Source organism: Nicotiana attenuata, unplaced genomic scaffold, assembly GCF_001879085.1.
Source record: "Nicotiana attenuata strain UT unplaced genomic scaffold, NIATTr2, whole genome shotgun sequence".
Classification (NCBI taxonomy): Eukaryota; Viridiplantae; Streptophyta; class Magnoliopsida; order Solanales; family Solanaceae; genus Nicotiana; species Nicotiana attenuata.
In genome coordinates, this window is record NW_017670234.1 from 1,944,623 (window position 1) to 1,960,210 (window position 15,588).

Here is a 15,588-nt window from a genome sequence, read left to right on the forward strand (position 1 = left end):
CTCTGGACCTGTATTTATAAAATAGCCATAGATCCAAAAGTCATGAAAAATAAAATTTTGAGAATCCTTGACAATATTATTGATTTTGAACTTAAAAAGGTGAAATTCCATTGGCTTTTCTTCATAAACCGGTCCCAAAAGTGACTAATTCGTACAATTTTTACATTATCGTTAAAACTCTATTCCATCATTTATAATCATAACAAAAAGTCGTTACTCTTTTTGGGGTTGTGCATAATTTGGTAACTACCGTATCGAAAATTTTGGTATTTGGTAATTCGATAGTTTAGTATTTGATATGGTATCAGGTTTAAATTTTAAAAAAATAGTATTAAGTATAGTATTTGATATTTAAAAATAAAATACCAAATCGTATCGAAATATACACTAAGTTACATAATACATATATTATTGATTATAACATAACTATTAAACCCCCCCTTTTTTTTTGCTACTTACATTTCAACCTTCTCTCATCGAGGTTCAACATTTTTTAGTTTTTATCTTTCTTTCACTATATTATAATATTTTTATTTTTGTATTTGTGAATAGCTTACTTAGGAATATTATTTTGAGTCGAACAAACTGAAGTTATGCCTATATTTTGTCACCATAACAATATTTACTCTTATCACTCTGCACCTCAACACAGTAGCAATATCCACCCTTATTGCTCCAGACCCAACATAATAACAGTATCCGTCCTTATCGCTCCGTAACCGACATAATAATAATATCAATCACAATTGCACGGTAAAATCTCGTGCCAATACCCAAACAATCCATCAAACATGTCTATATGTGCTATAATAATCAGAAAATAATGATACCAAATTTTCGATATAAGCTCATAATTTATTAATAAAGTATATAAGGACATAACAATAATAAAAATGCGGATGAATATTCAATGTATAAAGCATGACTACGACTAAATTAAGAGTCCGTTTGGATGAGCTTATTTTAAGCCAAAACAACTTTTAAGCCATAAGTTAGGAATTCTAGCTTTTGGCTTGTTTTTGTCATTTTAGCTTAAAAGCACTTTTTTTACTTTATCCAAACACTATAAAATGACTTAAAAGTTATTTTAACTTAAAAGCACTTAAAATAAGCCAATCCAAACGGGTTCTAAGTATAGAATAAACCGAAACCCAAATTGAAAGTAGAAAAATATCTAAATATACCGTAAGTAACGGAGGAACCCCCAACCTCTTCTACCTTGACGGACCTCCCTCTTCAACCTTGACGCCCGTACCCTACTCCAAAAGATTAAACAAAATTTGAACTTACCACAGTAACATGGGGTGGTATCTGCGCCTTTTCTCCTTTTTTCCTATAGGTTCGTCGTTGATATAATTTGCCCCTCTGGCCTCTGCCATTGGATCGTCGTCTTGTGGACTCTCCGATCCCCTCTACTTCCTTTCCTTGTTTGATCTTTCAACTCCATAGGCTGCTCAATTGCGATCATCTACGCAGGGGTTTTCGCACAGAGATGCAAGACCTCATTCTTGTTCTAAAATAACATTTTTATTGGTGGGAGATGGGGAATATATTCGTAAAGAAACCGAAGATCACCGAAGTGGATAAAGCAATTCTCTCTTTAAAGACTCAAAGGCGTAAGCTTGCCCAGTATCAACAACAGGTATATAAGAATAATTTCTGAGAACTTCATTTTCCCCCTTTTGGAATTCTAATTGCAGTTTCATTTTTGTTGGGCTAAACTTAATTTTCTTTATTCTAGGATGGCTAATTCACTTTTGCAGATAAGAATCTTGCTACCAGCATTCTATTGATCCTTGTATCAAAAGGGATTTGATAACCATCCCTTCATTATGCTAATTTCCACCCCAAAATTAATTTTAAAAAAAAAAAAAGGAAAACCCAAAAAAGAGAATAAGTTAGTCTATAGATGAGGTAGGGGAAGTTTCTTGGAATTCTGCTAAAACACAAAAGTTGAAGGTTCAAGGTGATTGTCTACCTTGAGAATAAGAATTCTCACCTTTTCTTGGTGCCAAAGGCTCCACTTAGGGACTGATTTACAAGATGTCCTCAAGGAATATTCTACTGAATACGTGTTGGTTTACGACCGTCTAATCCTTTCTGTTATTCATTGGCTCTCAGCTGGAAGCTGTTATTGAAGCTGAGAAACAAGCTGCAAAGGACTTGCTACGCGAAAAGAAGAAAGATAGGGCCCTTTTAGCATTAAAGAAGAAGAAAGTTCAAGAAGAATTATTAAAGCAAGTTGATGTCTGGCTCATAAATGTTGAGCAGCAAGTAAGTAATTCTTCTTAGTTCCACTGCTAAATGTCCTTATTTAAGCATTTCAATGTTTTCTGATTCTATGTTCAAATTCTTTTAGTTGGCAGATATTGAACTGACAAGCAAGCAGAAGGCTGTGTTTGAGAGTTTGAAAACAGGAACCAATGCAATCAAAGCAATACAAAGTGAGATCAACCTTGAGGATGTTCAGAAGTTAATGGATGATACCGCAGAGGCAAAAGCTTATCAAGATGTAAGCTCATTTGATATAAAATCTCTTAGATATGGTTCACTCTTGTTAGTCTTGTGTGATTTGGGAGTTCATTCATGCTCGTTAAGTCATAATTTTTTTTGGAGTAGTACTGAAAGGGAGATGGATGAAAGGTAACAGGAAAAGATGAGAAAGGGGAGAAGAAAGAAAGTCAAGAGGAAGGAGATTATTAAAAGGGAGATGGGACAAAGATAGGAGAAGAAAGGATAAATGGAAGAAGGGAGAAAGTTAAGAGGACAAGTTATAATAGGGGAATCAGTTCTTGTCTATGAAAACAACGTACAGAAGGGTTCGAACTCCGACCTATAGAATAAGAGCCTTAAACAAGCAAGGACATTTGTTAAAAGACTATATCTGTATCTAATGATACAAATGAAAACCAAACGAAGTCTAGGTGATAACAATTGGAGATAGATAATGATCGGTGATAAAATCTGAATTAATAGATCCGACATAATCTAAAAGATAATCTGGAAATAATTTAAATTATCTGAAAATCTGGAAAAACACATACAGAGGTTTATTTTTGTTGAGAATCTTTTCTTTTTTTTGTTGAGATTCTCGATTCTTTTGCATCTATCTTGAGTAAGGGGTTTCCCCCTAGTTTCATATGCATGTTCTTAATGCTTCTGGGTGAGGAAGCATATGATTATTGGAGGATAGATTAACTCTGTGCACAAGAAACCTCCGCAACTACCTATGCTTGAAGCGGCCCCAAGGTGTTGCTTCCAATTAGATTTCCGCACTAGGCACTAGTCAACCGAGCTCCCTTTCGCAATACATGGAACTACTTACCTAACAACTTTCGTGCAAAATTTTCTTTAAAAAAATTATTTGGATAAAGTGATCAATATTTGTGCAACTTTGGTCTTTGAGCAAATAACTTGACAAGGTATTAAGTTTATAGTTTCCTATAATGCAAAATGTGAATAATTGGGGCTTGGGGCAGTTAATCGTATGCCCTTAGACATTTTTGCTTCTAACTTTTAGATTTTGTTCACCTTCTCCAACTCTATAAGACTTTGCTTCACTCACTTTTTTCTAAATTCAGTTTGAGAGACAGCAACAATGTATTTCATATAGTTCTAGTGCTGCTTATTCTCAGAGTCAATAACTGCAATTTAGAAAGAGATCAGCCTGGCAAGGAAGAACACTCCCTTTCCTATCTTGGCTTTTTTTGGTAACTCCTTGTATCCTTTTGCAGGAAGTGAATGCTATTCTTGGAGAGAAGCTATCTGCTGAAGATGAAGAGGAAGTTTTAGCAGAATTTGAGAATCTGGAATCTCAGGTCGGTCTTTTTATGATGCAGTTGTTGTTGCTAAAACTTAGTTCTTTTTGTTTGCGACTATATGCTCCTTCTTTTACAACAACAACAATAACAACAACCCAGTATAATTCCACAAGTGAGGTCTGGGGAAGGTAGGATGTATGCTGTCTTACCCCTACCTTGGAAGGGCAGAGAAACTGTTTCCGATAGACCCTCGGCTAAAAAAGGTGAAAGAAGCCCTGATAGCAAGTAATATCAAGACAAATAATTAGAAAGCTAAACCAAAGATAGTACCAGAGAATATGAAAGAGGTGCCGATAACAAGTAATAGCAAGACAATATATTTAGAATACTAAATCCAAGGCAACAGACAAGAATATGAACGAAGTAGTGCTAGCAAACTACGGAATAACCGATGGCAAGTAATAACATAACAAGACATGTGAATATAGCGAACTAAGGAAAAAGGATACCGTAGTAGCTCTAATACTATCGAACTAGAGAAGATAAAGGGAAATGCACGACTACCTACTAACCTTCTACCCTAATTTTCAACCTCCACACCCTTCTATCCAGGGTCATGTCCTCGGTTAGCTCAAGCTGCGCCATGTCCCGCCTGATCACCTCTCCCCAAGACTTCTTTGGCCTACCTCTACCCCTCCTCTCACCTCCCAAGGCCAACCTCTCACATCTGCTGACTGGAGCATTTGTGCTTCTCCTCTTAACATGCCCGAACCATCTCAACCTCGCCTCACGCATCTTTGCCTCCACAGGGGCCACTCCCGCCTTGTCTTGAATAACTTCATTCCTAATTCTATCCAACTTAGTATGCCCACACGTCCATCTCAACATCCCCATTTCAGCTACTTTCATCTGCTGGACATGGGAGTTTTTGACTGGCCAACACTTTGTCCAATACAACATAGTCGGTTTAACCACTACCTTGTAGAACTTACCCTTAAGTCTCAACGGCACATTCTTATCACACAAGACACCGAAAGCGAGCCTCCACTCCATCCACCCTGCTCCGATACGGTGTATGACATCCTCATCTATCTCCCCATCCTTCTGACTTATAGACCCCAGATACTTGAAACTTTCTCTCCTGGGAATTACTTGCGTATCGAGCCTCACATCCCTGTCCACCTCCTAGGTAATACCGCTGAACTTGCACTCCAAGTATTCTGTCTTCGTTCTGCTAACTTGAAACCCTTAGACTCCAGAGTATGTCTCCAGACCTCCAGCCTCTCGTTAACGCCACCTTGCGTCTCATCACTCAGGACTATGTCATCCGCAAATAACAAGCACCAAGGCACCTCCCCTTGAATGTGTCGCGTCAATGAATCCATCGCCAGGGAAAACAAAAACAAGCTAAGTGTTGATCCCTAATGCAACCCCATCTCAACCGGAAAGTAGTCAGAGTCTTCTCCTACTGTCCTAACCCGTGTCTTAGCTCCATCATACATGTCCTGTATCACTCTAATATACGCTACAGACACTCCTCTAGCCTCCAAATATCTTCATAGAACCTCTCTCGGGACTTTGTCATAGGCTTTCTCCTGGTCAATGAACACCATATGCAAATCCTTCTTCATCGCCCTATACTGCTCCACCAATATCCTCACAATGTGAATGGCCCCAGTAGTCGACTGTCCCGGCATGAAACCAAACTGGTTCTTGGAAATGGATACACTCCTCCTCAACCTCCCTTCAATCACCCTCTCCCACACCTTCATCGTGTGTCTTAACAACTTGATACCCCTATAGTTGTTGCAGTTTTGGACATCCCCTTGTTCTTGTACAACGGAATCATCGTACTCCACCTCCACTCTTCGGGCATCTTCTTCGTCCTAAAAACGACGTTAAACAACCTAGCAAGCCATTCCAAGCCCTCCTTACCCACGCTCTTCCAATATTCCACCAGGATCTGGTCCGGCCCAGCCGCTCTATCCCTACTCATCCTGCGCATAGCCCCTACAACCTCCCCCACTCGTATGCGTCTACAGTACCCAAAATTTCGATGCCGCTCCGAGTACTCCAACTCCCCCAGCATAATGCTCCTATCTCCCTCTTCATTCAAGAGTTTATGGAAGTAAGACTGCCATCTCTGCCTAATTTGTGCCTCGTCCAATAAAACTCTACCCTCCTCATCTTTTATGCACCTCACTTGGTCCAGATCCCGAGCCTTCCGCTCCAGCACCTTCGCTAGCCTGTACAACTTATTGTCCCCGCCTTTATCCCCAATTTCTTCGTATAAACGACTAAACGTTGTGGTCTTAGCCGCAGTAACTGCCCACTTCGCCTCCTTCCCGGCCTTCGTATACCCCTCCCTGTTAGCACTCTTCTGCCCCTCGTCTATACTCTCTACTAGCTTCAAATATGCCGCTTTCTTTGCTTCCACTTTCCCTTGTACCTCTTCGTTCCACCACTAGTCTCCTTTATGGCCACCAGAAAAACCCTTTGAGACCCCTAACACCTCTCTCGCCGCCTCTCTAATCTCCTTCTTCTGTTAACACAATTACAGCTTTGCTGTAGCCTTTTCAGCTTACAACTACGAATCATCTTAATTTTCCTACTGGGCGATACTTCCCTTTTTTTTTGGTTGAGAGATAATCAACTGCACTAAATGATCACCGTCCCTATAGTACTACAACATTATCTTATTCTATTATATACTACTATGTAGTTGGTGTTGATGCATTCTTCTTATCTTATTTGGAGGAAGCAAAAACTTGGAGATCAAAAAATAAGATACTGTTATAAAACCACCTAGGGGTCTATAGAGCCGTCACAATCCTGAAAGCTATTGCTTTGCCCATCCCTTGATATACTGATAGTATTTATAGGCCAATTTTGTGTGTGTGAGCCATTTGGACAAGTTGATTGAAATCAGATAATACTTTACTTGAATTACGAACCACGATGTGCTGAGTGGATTAGAAGAATTAAGTTTTGCATGAGTCGTATTCACAACTATTCTTTTTTTTTTTTTAAAACTGAGCGCCAGTTTTTCTTTCGTGCAATATGATATCCTTAATAATAAGGCCTGCTGTACGAAGTATCCTGCAATCACGCAGAGTCCGGGAAAGGGCCGCACCCCAAGGGGTGTGGAGTAGTCAGCCTATCCTGATGCAAGCATCAATGGTTGATTCCATGGATGGAGCCCGTGACTTATAGGTCACAAGGAGACAACTTCACTGGTTGCTCCAAGGATCCCCTTCAATATGATGTTCTTATTGAGCCATCAATTTAACTATTTGGTTTGATTCCCGTAGATGATAGTTGAGACTATATTTGGGAAAAGTTGCATGCTGTGATCTGTGTTTGATGCATATCCATTTACAAACTCCAGTGACATAGTGCCAGGTTATTTTCTAGTTTCAAGATTGTAGCATCAAAAGTTGCTAGCGATGCTTCTTTCTCGATGTATGGTGTTAGTCGTTATAGGCTGTGGGTTATTTTACCACATAAGGATGCACCGGAAATCAAAAGGTGTCCATATATGTATTAGTTGCCCAGTACAATTGTTAATGATTCTTTCTAGTGGCGTACGCAGGTTTTTTCATAAGCGGTATCATAATTTAAAAAACTAAACAAATGAATAAATCACTATAATGATAAGCGGTGACATTTTCTATATGTATTCCTAATATTTTTATTTTTCTAATAAATATCTAGTGAAAAATTTCGACCAAGCGGTGCATACTCCCCTGCTTCTTTCTGGTGAAAGTAGTAAAACAATTTCAGTACATTAGGAGCGGAGTTATTCTTGAATTTGTACAGTTGTGAGTTATTTCCTTTACCCTCTTCCGTAACCTCTCATCTTGGTCATATTCCATGTTCCAATATCACTGTCATTTTCTCAATAATTACTATATATTTTACCTTATGGTGGAAAATTTGTACAGTTAACACTTCAAGATCTGCCAGAAGTTCCTTCTGCACTACCTTCTGCTGAGAACGTTGAAGAGAAACTGGATCTACCTGATGTACCAACTAAAGCACCAGTCATCACGAAAGCTGTTATGGAGGACGCGCAGGATACTTCAGCTGGCGTGGCTGTGCAAAAGAAAGGTTACTATTCTTTTCTCCCTTATTCTTATACACTCACACACACACACACACACAAACATCTTTTCTAAATCATGTATTCTTCTGAATTTTCTGTTCAAATTTGCACAGTTCTGGAGGAACCAATACCTGCTTGATTCCAGCGCAACTTGGTTGGTTCATATGTCAAGTTTGGTAATTTTTTAAAAAGTGTGTCAAGTTTCAGAATGCTATAAAAGTATTTGATGCTAAAATTTGTAATTTTTCAAAAGTTTCTATCATATCTCTTGTGACTTGTGCAAATTGTGGTTCTGGGGTCATGTACAAGATTTCAGATTTGGACCGTGCCTTGTGCGTTGCTGACTCGTACGAAGTCATTTATTTACCATTATCTTCATGCTCATGTCTGAGTAGTTTCCTGTAATTCTGTTACCTTTGTATTATGCAAGAAAGAAGCTAATTGTCTCTTTTAAGACCTAACTCATAACTTCATTGAAACATCTCAGAACTGGTTCCAGCTCCAGTATGTGTTAACTGCTAATTGCCCTACCAGAGTCCAAGAATTCTAAGCAAGGAATTGCCTTTCAACGAAATTCTCGTATGGTTTTCCAAATGATGGTATCAGTACATAAGTCTTCGTTAACGTTATGTTCCTAAGCTTGAGGAACTACTCTGACATATATTATGCAAAGCACCCAGAGCGGTTAATGAAGTGGATGCAAAACATGGAAGATGGGGATTGGCAAGAAATATTTCACCTTTAAGTAGTCTATGTACGTAACTTTTTTCCAGCCAACTATTTTCACCATTTCTTGCATAGCATTTGCTAAGAGACCAAAAATAATTATATGCAACCTCTAAGAGGAAATTGTAAGAGCAAAAGGTGACTAAGAAAGCAATAGCAGACAAACAGGAAAAGAATAGCGAGCAATAAATTCTTAAAATTTTATAACATAACTAAGACATCCGAAATTTCTATAGTAATAAATGTATGGGGTAAAATATGCTATATTAAATGATCGGATGAGAAAGTGACACGTGAAGTCAACGATAGAGGATGACCGAAACCGAAGACAACTATTTCGATTGTTACCAAAAATAATAAAACTCATAATGATGAAATAAATGTTTGCCACCCGGTAGTATTTAATGAAGTATATTCTACAACATTTAGTACACTGCCCATTACAAAAAAATATGGAATTTATGCCTGCTGCTACACATTCTTCAATGGCCCTCATAATTGACAATAAAGAGGGGCTTGATCCTAGGACCTTGTTCCCTAGTTATAACTATATATAGTGAGCTCTACTATCATTGCAAGGGACATGAACTTTTTGGCAAATATACGCTACACTCTGTTAAAAGCTTAAAACTACTTTATTTTCTTGCTTCTTGATTTCATTGTTGTTGCGCCTGGAAGCCCAGCGCCCGAAACTATTATTTCTGTTATTTTGTCTATATTCCAAGGCTAAGTATTCTATTTTTATCTAGTTCATCTATTATTTTAGGATCAAATTAATTCACTTGTCTATAAATCACGTATAAATTCAACTGTACCTTTGGCGCCCACCGTGGGGCTTAGACAGTTGTGTAATTAAGTTGGTTCTTGCCTCTTTTAATACCGTGTTTGATTACTTGTTCTTAGATAAAAAATCATAGAAAATGGCAGATAATGGTGTTAACAATATGCACAACCTTGAGGCCCACGGAAACGAGCCTCAGCACGAGGATTCAATCAGTGATACTCGCAGTGAGGGAAACGAAGCCACACCTGTCCATGGTAGGCGGTACCTGCGACATGTCGGGAGGCGGCTCCTGATGACACTGAAGAGGAGCATGTCGTTGAAGCGGTAAGGGTCCTACAGGAGCAACATGAGGCCATTCTAAGCCATCTCTCACGGCATGATAAGGTGATTATAGAACTGATCCGATCACAACAACGAGAGTGATCCCTTCAAAAATGAACTCATACGGTTTATGAGGGAAATGAACGCCCATATGGATTGAATTCCGGGTGCGCCACCGGTGCTGAAAGGGCCAGACTCGAAGAAGAATACTCAATTTTCGTATAAACCAAGCGCGGCACCAGAATTGATCCCGAAACGGTTTAAAATGCCAAATGTGCCGAAATATGATGGGACTTTAGATCCTCAGGAGCATATAACCACCTATACAACGGGGTGAATGGGAATGATTTAGCTCCCCATGAGATTGAATCAGTGCTGCTGAAGAAATTCGGAGAGTTGCTCACGAAGGGAGCCTTGACGTGGTATTTTCTTTTGCCCGAGCATTCCATAGATTCTTTTGAGACGCTCGCGGATTCTTTGATTAAGGCCCATGCCGGGGCCAGAAAGGTACATGCCCAAAAGGCCAATATTTTCAGAATTGCACAAGGAGAGTCCGAGTTGCTGCGGGAATTCGTAACATGGTTCCAGAAGTAAAGGATGTTGCTACCGGCTGTTCCGGATGAGTGGGCGGCTGAAGCATTCACTAAAGATTTGAACCCGAGAAGTTCCGATGCTTCCCAAAAATTGAAAGAAAGCTTGCTCGAGTTCCAAGCGACAACTTTGGCGGATGTTCACAACCGGTACGAGTCAAAAATAAGGATTGAGGATGACCAGCTCGATTTCCCGATATCGGTTCGGGGTCCGGAGAAGAACAAAGAAAAATCAAAAGATGATTTCGACACAGATCGACGGTCTTCGAGGAGCCGATTTTTGCCCTATGAATGGGTCGAAGGACGCGACGGAGGTTTCCGGTCGGCAGATAGGTTAGTTACCGATAAAAGAACTGATTGCAGCCGAAACAACAGATCGTTACAGGACAAGGAAACATTAGTTTCTCGAGATCCTTCCTACCCCAGACTTTCAGAATACAACTTCAACGTCAATGTAGTAGAGTTGGTGCCGTCTATGAAGAACATTAAAGAAGCACAGTTCCCGAAGCCAATGAGGTCTGATCCCAGCTAGAGGGATCCTAATTTGTGGTGTGAATACGACGGGACGAACGGTTACCGGACTGGGGATTGTCGGCATCTGCATGAAGAGGTAGCGACACTATTGAAAAATGGCCATCTCAGGGAATTCTTGAGTGACCATGCCAAGAACAATTACGGCAGCAGTCGTGACAACGCGGATCCCTCAAAAGCGGGAGAAGATCCCCCGCGCCTGACAATCAACATGTTTTTTGGGGAGGGGGGGGGGGGACTAGATTAACGGGGTTACTTTCTCGGTGGAAAAAAAGACAAAGTTATTATAACCCACAGCAAACGACTCCGGGAAGTCGCTGAAGATGACATCACCTTCACGGAGGAAGACGCAGATGGATTGTTGCTACCACACAATGACGCATTGATAATTTTCTAAATGCTTTAGATTTTAAAATCAAATGTGTTTTGGTGGATCCAGGGAGTTCGGCCAATATTATACAATGGAGGGTATTGGAGCAAGCCAAACTTACCGGAAGCATCATTCCGACCACAAAACTCCTCGTCGGGTTCACCCAGCAAGCGTGACAACCCGAGGAGAGATCCTGTTGCCCACAAATATCGAAGGGGTGATGAAAAAGACCCTTTTCGAGGTGGTAGATGGTGATATGGGCTACAACATTATCTTGGGAAGACCATAGTTGCACGAGATGAAAGTTGTGCCATCTACATATCATCAGTTTCTTAAATACCCAACTCCCGAGGGGATTAAACAAATAAGGGGTGACCAACCGGCGGCAAGGGAGATGAATGCGATTTTGGTCTCCAGTAGAAAAGGGAAAGAACATGCGGCGTAGCAATTACAAGAACTGGCGCCTGCAATCGAATCAAGCAAAGTCAACAGGGGGAGGAGGTGTCAGAATCTTATGAGGTGCCAAGGTATTTCCATGTACCAGAAGAGAGGGACATAACAAAGTCCATAGTGGAAGAACTTGAGCAAGTCGCATTGTTCGAAAAGTTCTTGGAGAGGAAATTCCACTTGGGAACAGGACTGCACCCCGAGCTCAGGTCAGAGTTTATTGAATTTCTTAAATTTAATGCCGATTGTTTTGCATGGTTGCATGCGGATATGACAGGTATCCCAACGGAAGTTGCCGTACATAAGCCAAGCCTGGATCCCAACAGTCCTCCGGTAAGACAGAAAAAATGTACTATTGCCGAGGCCAAAAATAAATTCGTCAAAGAAGAGGTAACTCGCTTACTCGGTATCTGTTCAATCCGAGAGGTAAAGTATCCGGACTGTCTAGCTAACATAGTAGCAGTTCCTAAGAAGAATAATAAATTTTGCATGTGTGTAGACTATAAGGACTTGAATAAGGTGTGCCCAAAAGATTCGTTCCCATTGCCAAACATCGATCAAATGATCGATGCAACGACTGGGCACGAGTTAAAAGTTTCCTCGATGCTTACTCTGGGTATAACCAAATTAGGATAAACCTAGAGGATCAGGAAAAAACTTCGTTCATAACAAAGTTTGGCACATATTACTATAATGTGATGCCCTTCAGGATAAATAACGTCGGAGACACTTATCAGCGGCTCGTAAACAAAATGTTTGAAAAGAAAATAGAGAAATCATGGAATATTATATAGACGATATGCTTGTTCAGTCTTTGGATGCAGGTGATCATCTTAAACACTTGCAAGAGACTTTTGGCATCTTAAGGAAGCATAACATGAGGCTCAACCCTAAGAAGTGTACGTTCGGGGTCAGTTCCGGTATGTTCCTGGGTTTCCTGGTATCACAAAGGGGAATTGAGGTTAATCCTAACAAAATAAAAGCCATCGAAGACATCCAGTACCAGCTATCAAGCATAAAAGAAGTTCAAACTCATGGGGAGATTGGCCGCTTTGAGCAGGTTCATTTCCCCTTCAGAGAAATACCATCATTTCTTTTCATTACTCAAAAAGAAGAACAACTTCGAATGGACCTCGGAATGTCAGCAGGCCTGAAGAGATTTGAAAAGGTACTTGTCAAGTCCTCCGTTATTAACAAAGCCGGAGGAAGCCAAAAAATTGTTAATATATTTGGCGGTCTCGGAGGAAGCGCTAAGCGCCGTTTTAGTGCGTGAGGACGAAGGTACGCAATCTCCAACTTATTATGTTAGTAGAATTTTAGTTGGAGAAGAAACTCGCTACCCACATTTGGAGAAGTTGGCCTTAGTCCTCATAGTCGTCGATTGAAAGCTAAGGCCCTATTTCCAATGTCACCCGATAGCGGTGGTGACCACTTTTCCCTTGCGGAATATCCTTCAGAAACCCAAACTTTCGGGTAGGTTGGCCAAATGGGCCGTGGAAATGAGTGAATTTGACATAGAATATAAACCTAGGACTGCGATTAAATCACAAGTTTTGGCCGACTTTGTGTCCGATTTCAGTCCGAGATTGCTACCTCTGGAAACTAAAGAAGCAGTGACAGTGTCAGAATCGACATCGGGAGTTTGGACCCTATTTACGGATGGAGTTTCCGACGTAAAAGGGTCTGGGCTTGGCATAATATTTACCACGCCTTCGGGAGAAACCCTAAGGCAGGCCATAAAAATAATTCCTCTAACTAACAATGAAGCGGAGTATGAAGCTTTGATTGCACGAGAGAATTGGCCAGGGACTAGATTACGAGGTCATAGAAATCAAGTGCGACTCCCAGCTGGTGATGAATCAGGTCTACGGGATCTTCGAAGCCAAAGAAGAACGCATGCAACAATACGCAGCAAAGGTTTAGGCTCTGCTTGCTCAGTTCTTGGAGTTGTCGATTACTCATATCCCAAGGGAGGAAAATGCAGAAGCTGACACATTAGCTAACCTTGGCTCATCAACGAAATGAATGGATCAGACTCCAGTACGATCGTACAGCTTATGCACCAGGTTCTGGACGCAAATAACTATTACGAGGTGAAGGTGACTAATTTGGTTTGGGACAGGAGGAATGTGATCATTGATTACATCGAGCATAGAAAGATGCCTGAAGATCCAAAGGCATCCCGGGCACTGCACGCCAAAGCATCACGATATAGCTTTAAAGGAGGCCAATTCTACCGGAAATATTTCCAAGGCCCGTTGGCCCGATGCTTGGGAACCTCCGAAGCAAACTATGTTATGCGAGAAGTCCAAGAAGGAATCTGTGAAAATCATTCAGGTGCAGATTCCTTGGTACTAAAGTTGGTAAGCGCAGGATATTACTGGCCTCGATTGGAACAAGACGCCAAAGCTTTTGTTCAAAAATACGATAAGTGTCAACGCTACGCACCATTGGTACATCAACCAGCACAACCATTACACTCGGTTTTGTCTCTGTGGCTGTTCATGAAGTTGGGAATGGATATCGTCGGACCACTGTCGCCGGCCCTTGGAAAGGTAAGGTTTCTTTTGATTTTAACTGACTATTTTTCTAAGTGGGTTGAAGCAGGTCCTTATCAGAAGATCAGTGAATGCGAAGTGGTGGATATCTTGTGGGAGAACATAATTTGCAGATTTGGGATACCAAAAGAGATAGCCTGCAACAACGAGCCACAATTTATAGGCGCAAAGGTCACGAAGTTCCTTGAAGACTTGAAAATCAAAAGGATCACATCTTCGCCCTATCATCTGAGTGCAAATTGTCAAATGGAGTCAACGAACAAAGTGATTATACAAAATATCAAAAAGAGATTGGAAGCAACTAAAGGCAGATGGCCCGAATAACTTCCCGAAGTACTATGGGCATATCGAACAACGGCCAAATCGAGCACATGAGAGACTCCTTTCTCCCTTTTGTATAGAGCAGAAGCCCTAATCCCGGTGGAAGTAGGGTAACCTACCCTTAGATATTTTCAGGCGAATGAAGAAGCAAACAATGAAGCAATGTTGGTCAATTTGGAACTGCTCGATGAATGCAGGGACTTGGCGCATATAAAGATGGCAACTCAAAGCAAAGAGTAGAGAGATATTATAATAGAAGAGCCAACCTCCGTTATTTCAAAGTGGGAGACTTTATTTTAAGGAAAGTAACTCAAAACACCCGTGAACTCAATGCAGGGAAGCTAGGTCCAACTTGGGAAGGCCCCTACCGGGTTTCAACTGTCACCGGGAAAGGAACACACGAGTTGGAAAATCAAGAAGGAGAAAAGGTTCCAAGAAACTGGAATGTGGCACACCTCAAGAGATATTATTACTGATAAGCATCACTTATACTGAAAGTATGTGCTGCACTATTTTCCCTTCGTCTAGTTTTTGTCCCAATTGGGTTTTTCTGGCAAGGTTTTTAACGAGGTAGCAACAAAAAGCATACTAGGAAGAAAAGTTTCAACTGCAGCAATAAGACCTTCTAATAATAAGCCACACAAGCGAAGAACCACGTGGACAGTTAGATAACCTTTCGCTCAATAGCAAAGTTCCTAATAGAAAGTTAAGTTTGCTATCGAACAAAGGTTACGCGACCGTTCACAAGTGCAAGCCACTAGGGGATTGTTAGATAGTCTTTAGCTCGATAGCACAAATTCCTAAGGGGAAGAGAAGCTTGTTACTGAATTGAAGATTATCTAGCAATTCATTAGTGGAATCCTCGAAGGTACTGAACTTCCAGTGTTCAAATTCGCATTCTTCGCATTCAAACACTAGGGGGTGAATGATATAAGGATACAGCAACAACGAATGCCCCATCGACCGGAATATGAAAACCGGAAACATAGTTGTATCATCGGGACCGGGGACTGCGCAGCCAACCCCGTAGAAACAAGTTGTACAAATTAGCCACAAGAAATGGCAATGTCTTTT

At 40.8% G+C, this 15,588-nt stretch overlaps 1 protein-coding gene across 1 annotated transcript; it reads left to right on the forward strand.

Annotated features, from left to right (window-relative positions):
- Positions 1-1,239: 1,239 nt before the first annotated feature.
- Positions 1,240-8,327, forward strand: LOC109236333 (vacuolar protein sorting-associated protein 20 homolog 2-like). The gene is made up of 6 exons (XM_019402505.1): positions 1,240-1,642; positions 2,122-2,274; positions 2,360-2,512; positions 3,735-3,818; positions 7,706-7,871; positions 7,980-8,327. The coding sequence occupies exons 1-6, from the start codon at positions 1,541-1,543 to the stop codon at positions 8,003-8,005; spliced, it is 684 nt and encodes a 227-aa protein (XP_019258050.1). The 5' UTR covers positions 1,240-1,540; the 3' UTR covers positions 8,006-8,327.
- The last annotated feature ends 7,261 nt before the right edge of the window (positions 8,328-15,588 follow it).

Excerpts from the sequence above, each read along its gene's own strand:
- LOC109236333 (XM_019402505.1), top strand. The coding sequence starts at position 1,541 with ATGGGGAATATATTCGTAAAGAAACCGAAGATCACCGAAGTGGATAAA. Across the intron at positions 1,643-2,121 it reads TTGCCCAGTATCAACAACAG|CTGGAAGCTGTTATTGAAGC; the intron begins GTATATAAGAAT and ends ATTGGCTCTCAG. Across the intron at positions 7,872-7,979 it reads CGTGGCTGTGCAAAAGAAAG|TTCTGGAGGAACCAATACCT; the intron begins GTTACTATTCTT and ends AAATTTGCACAG.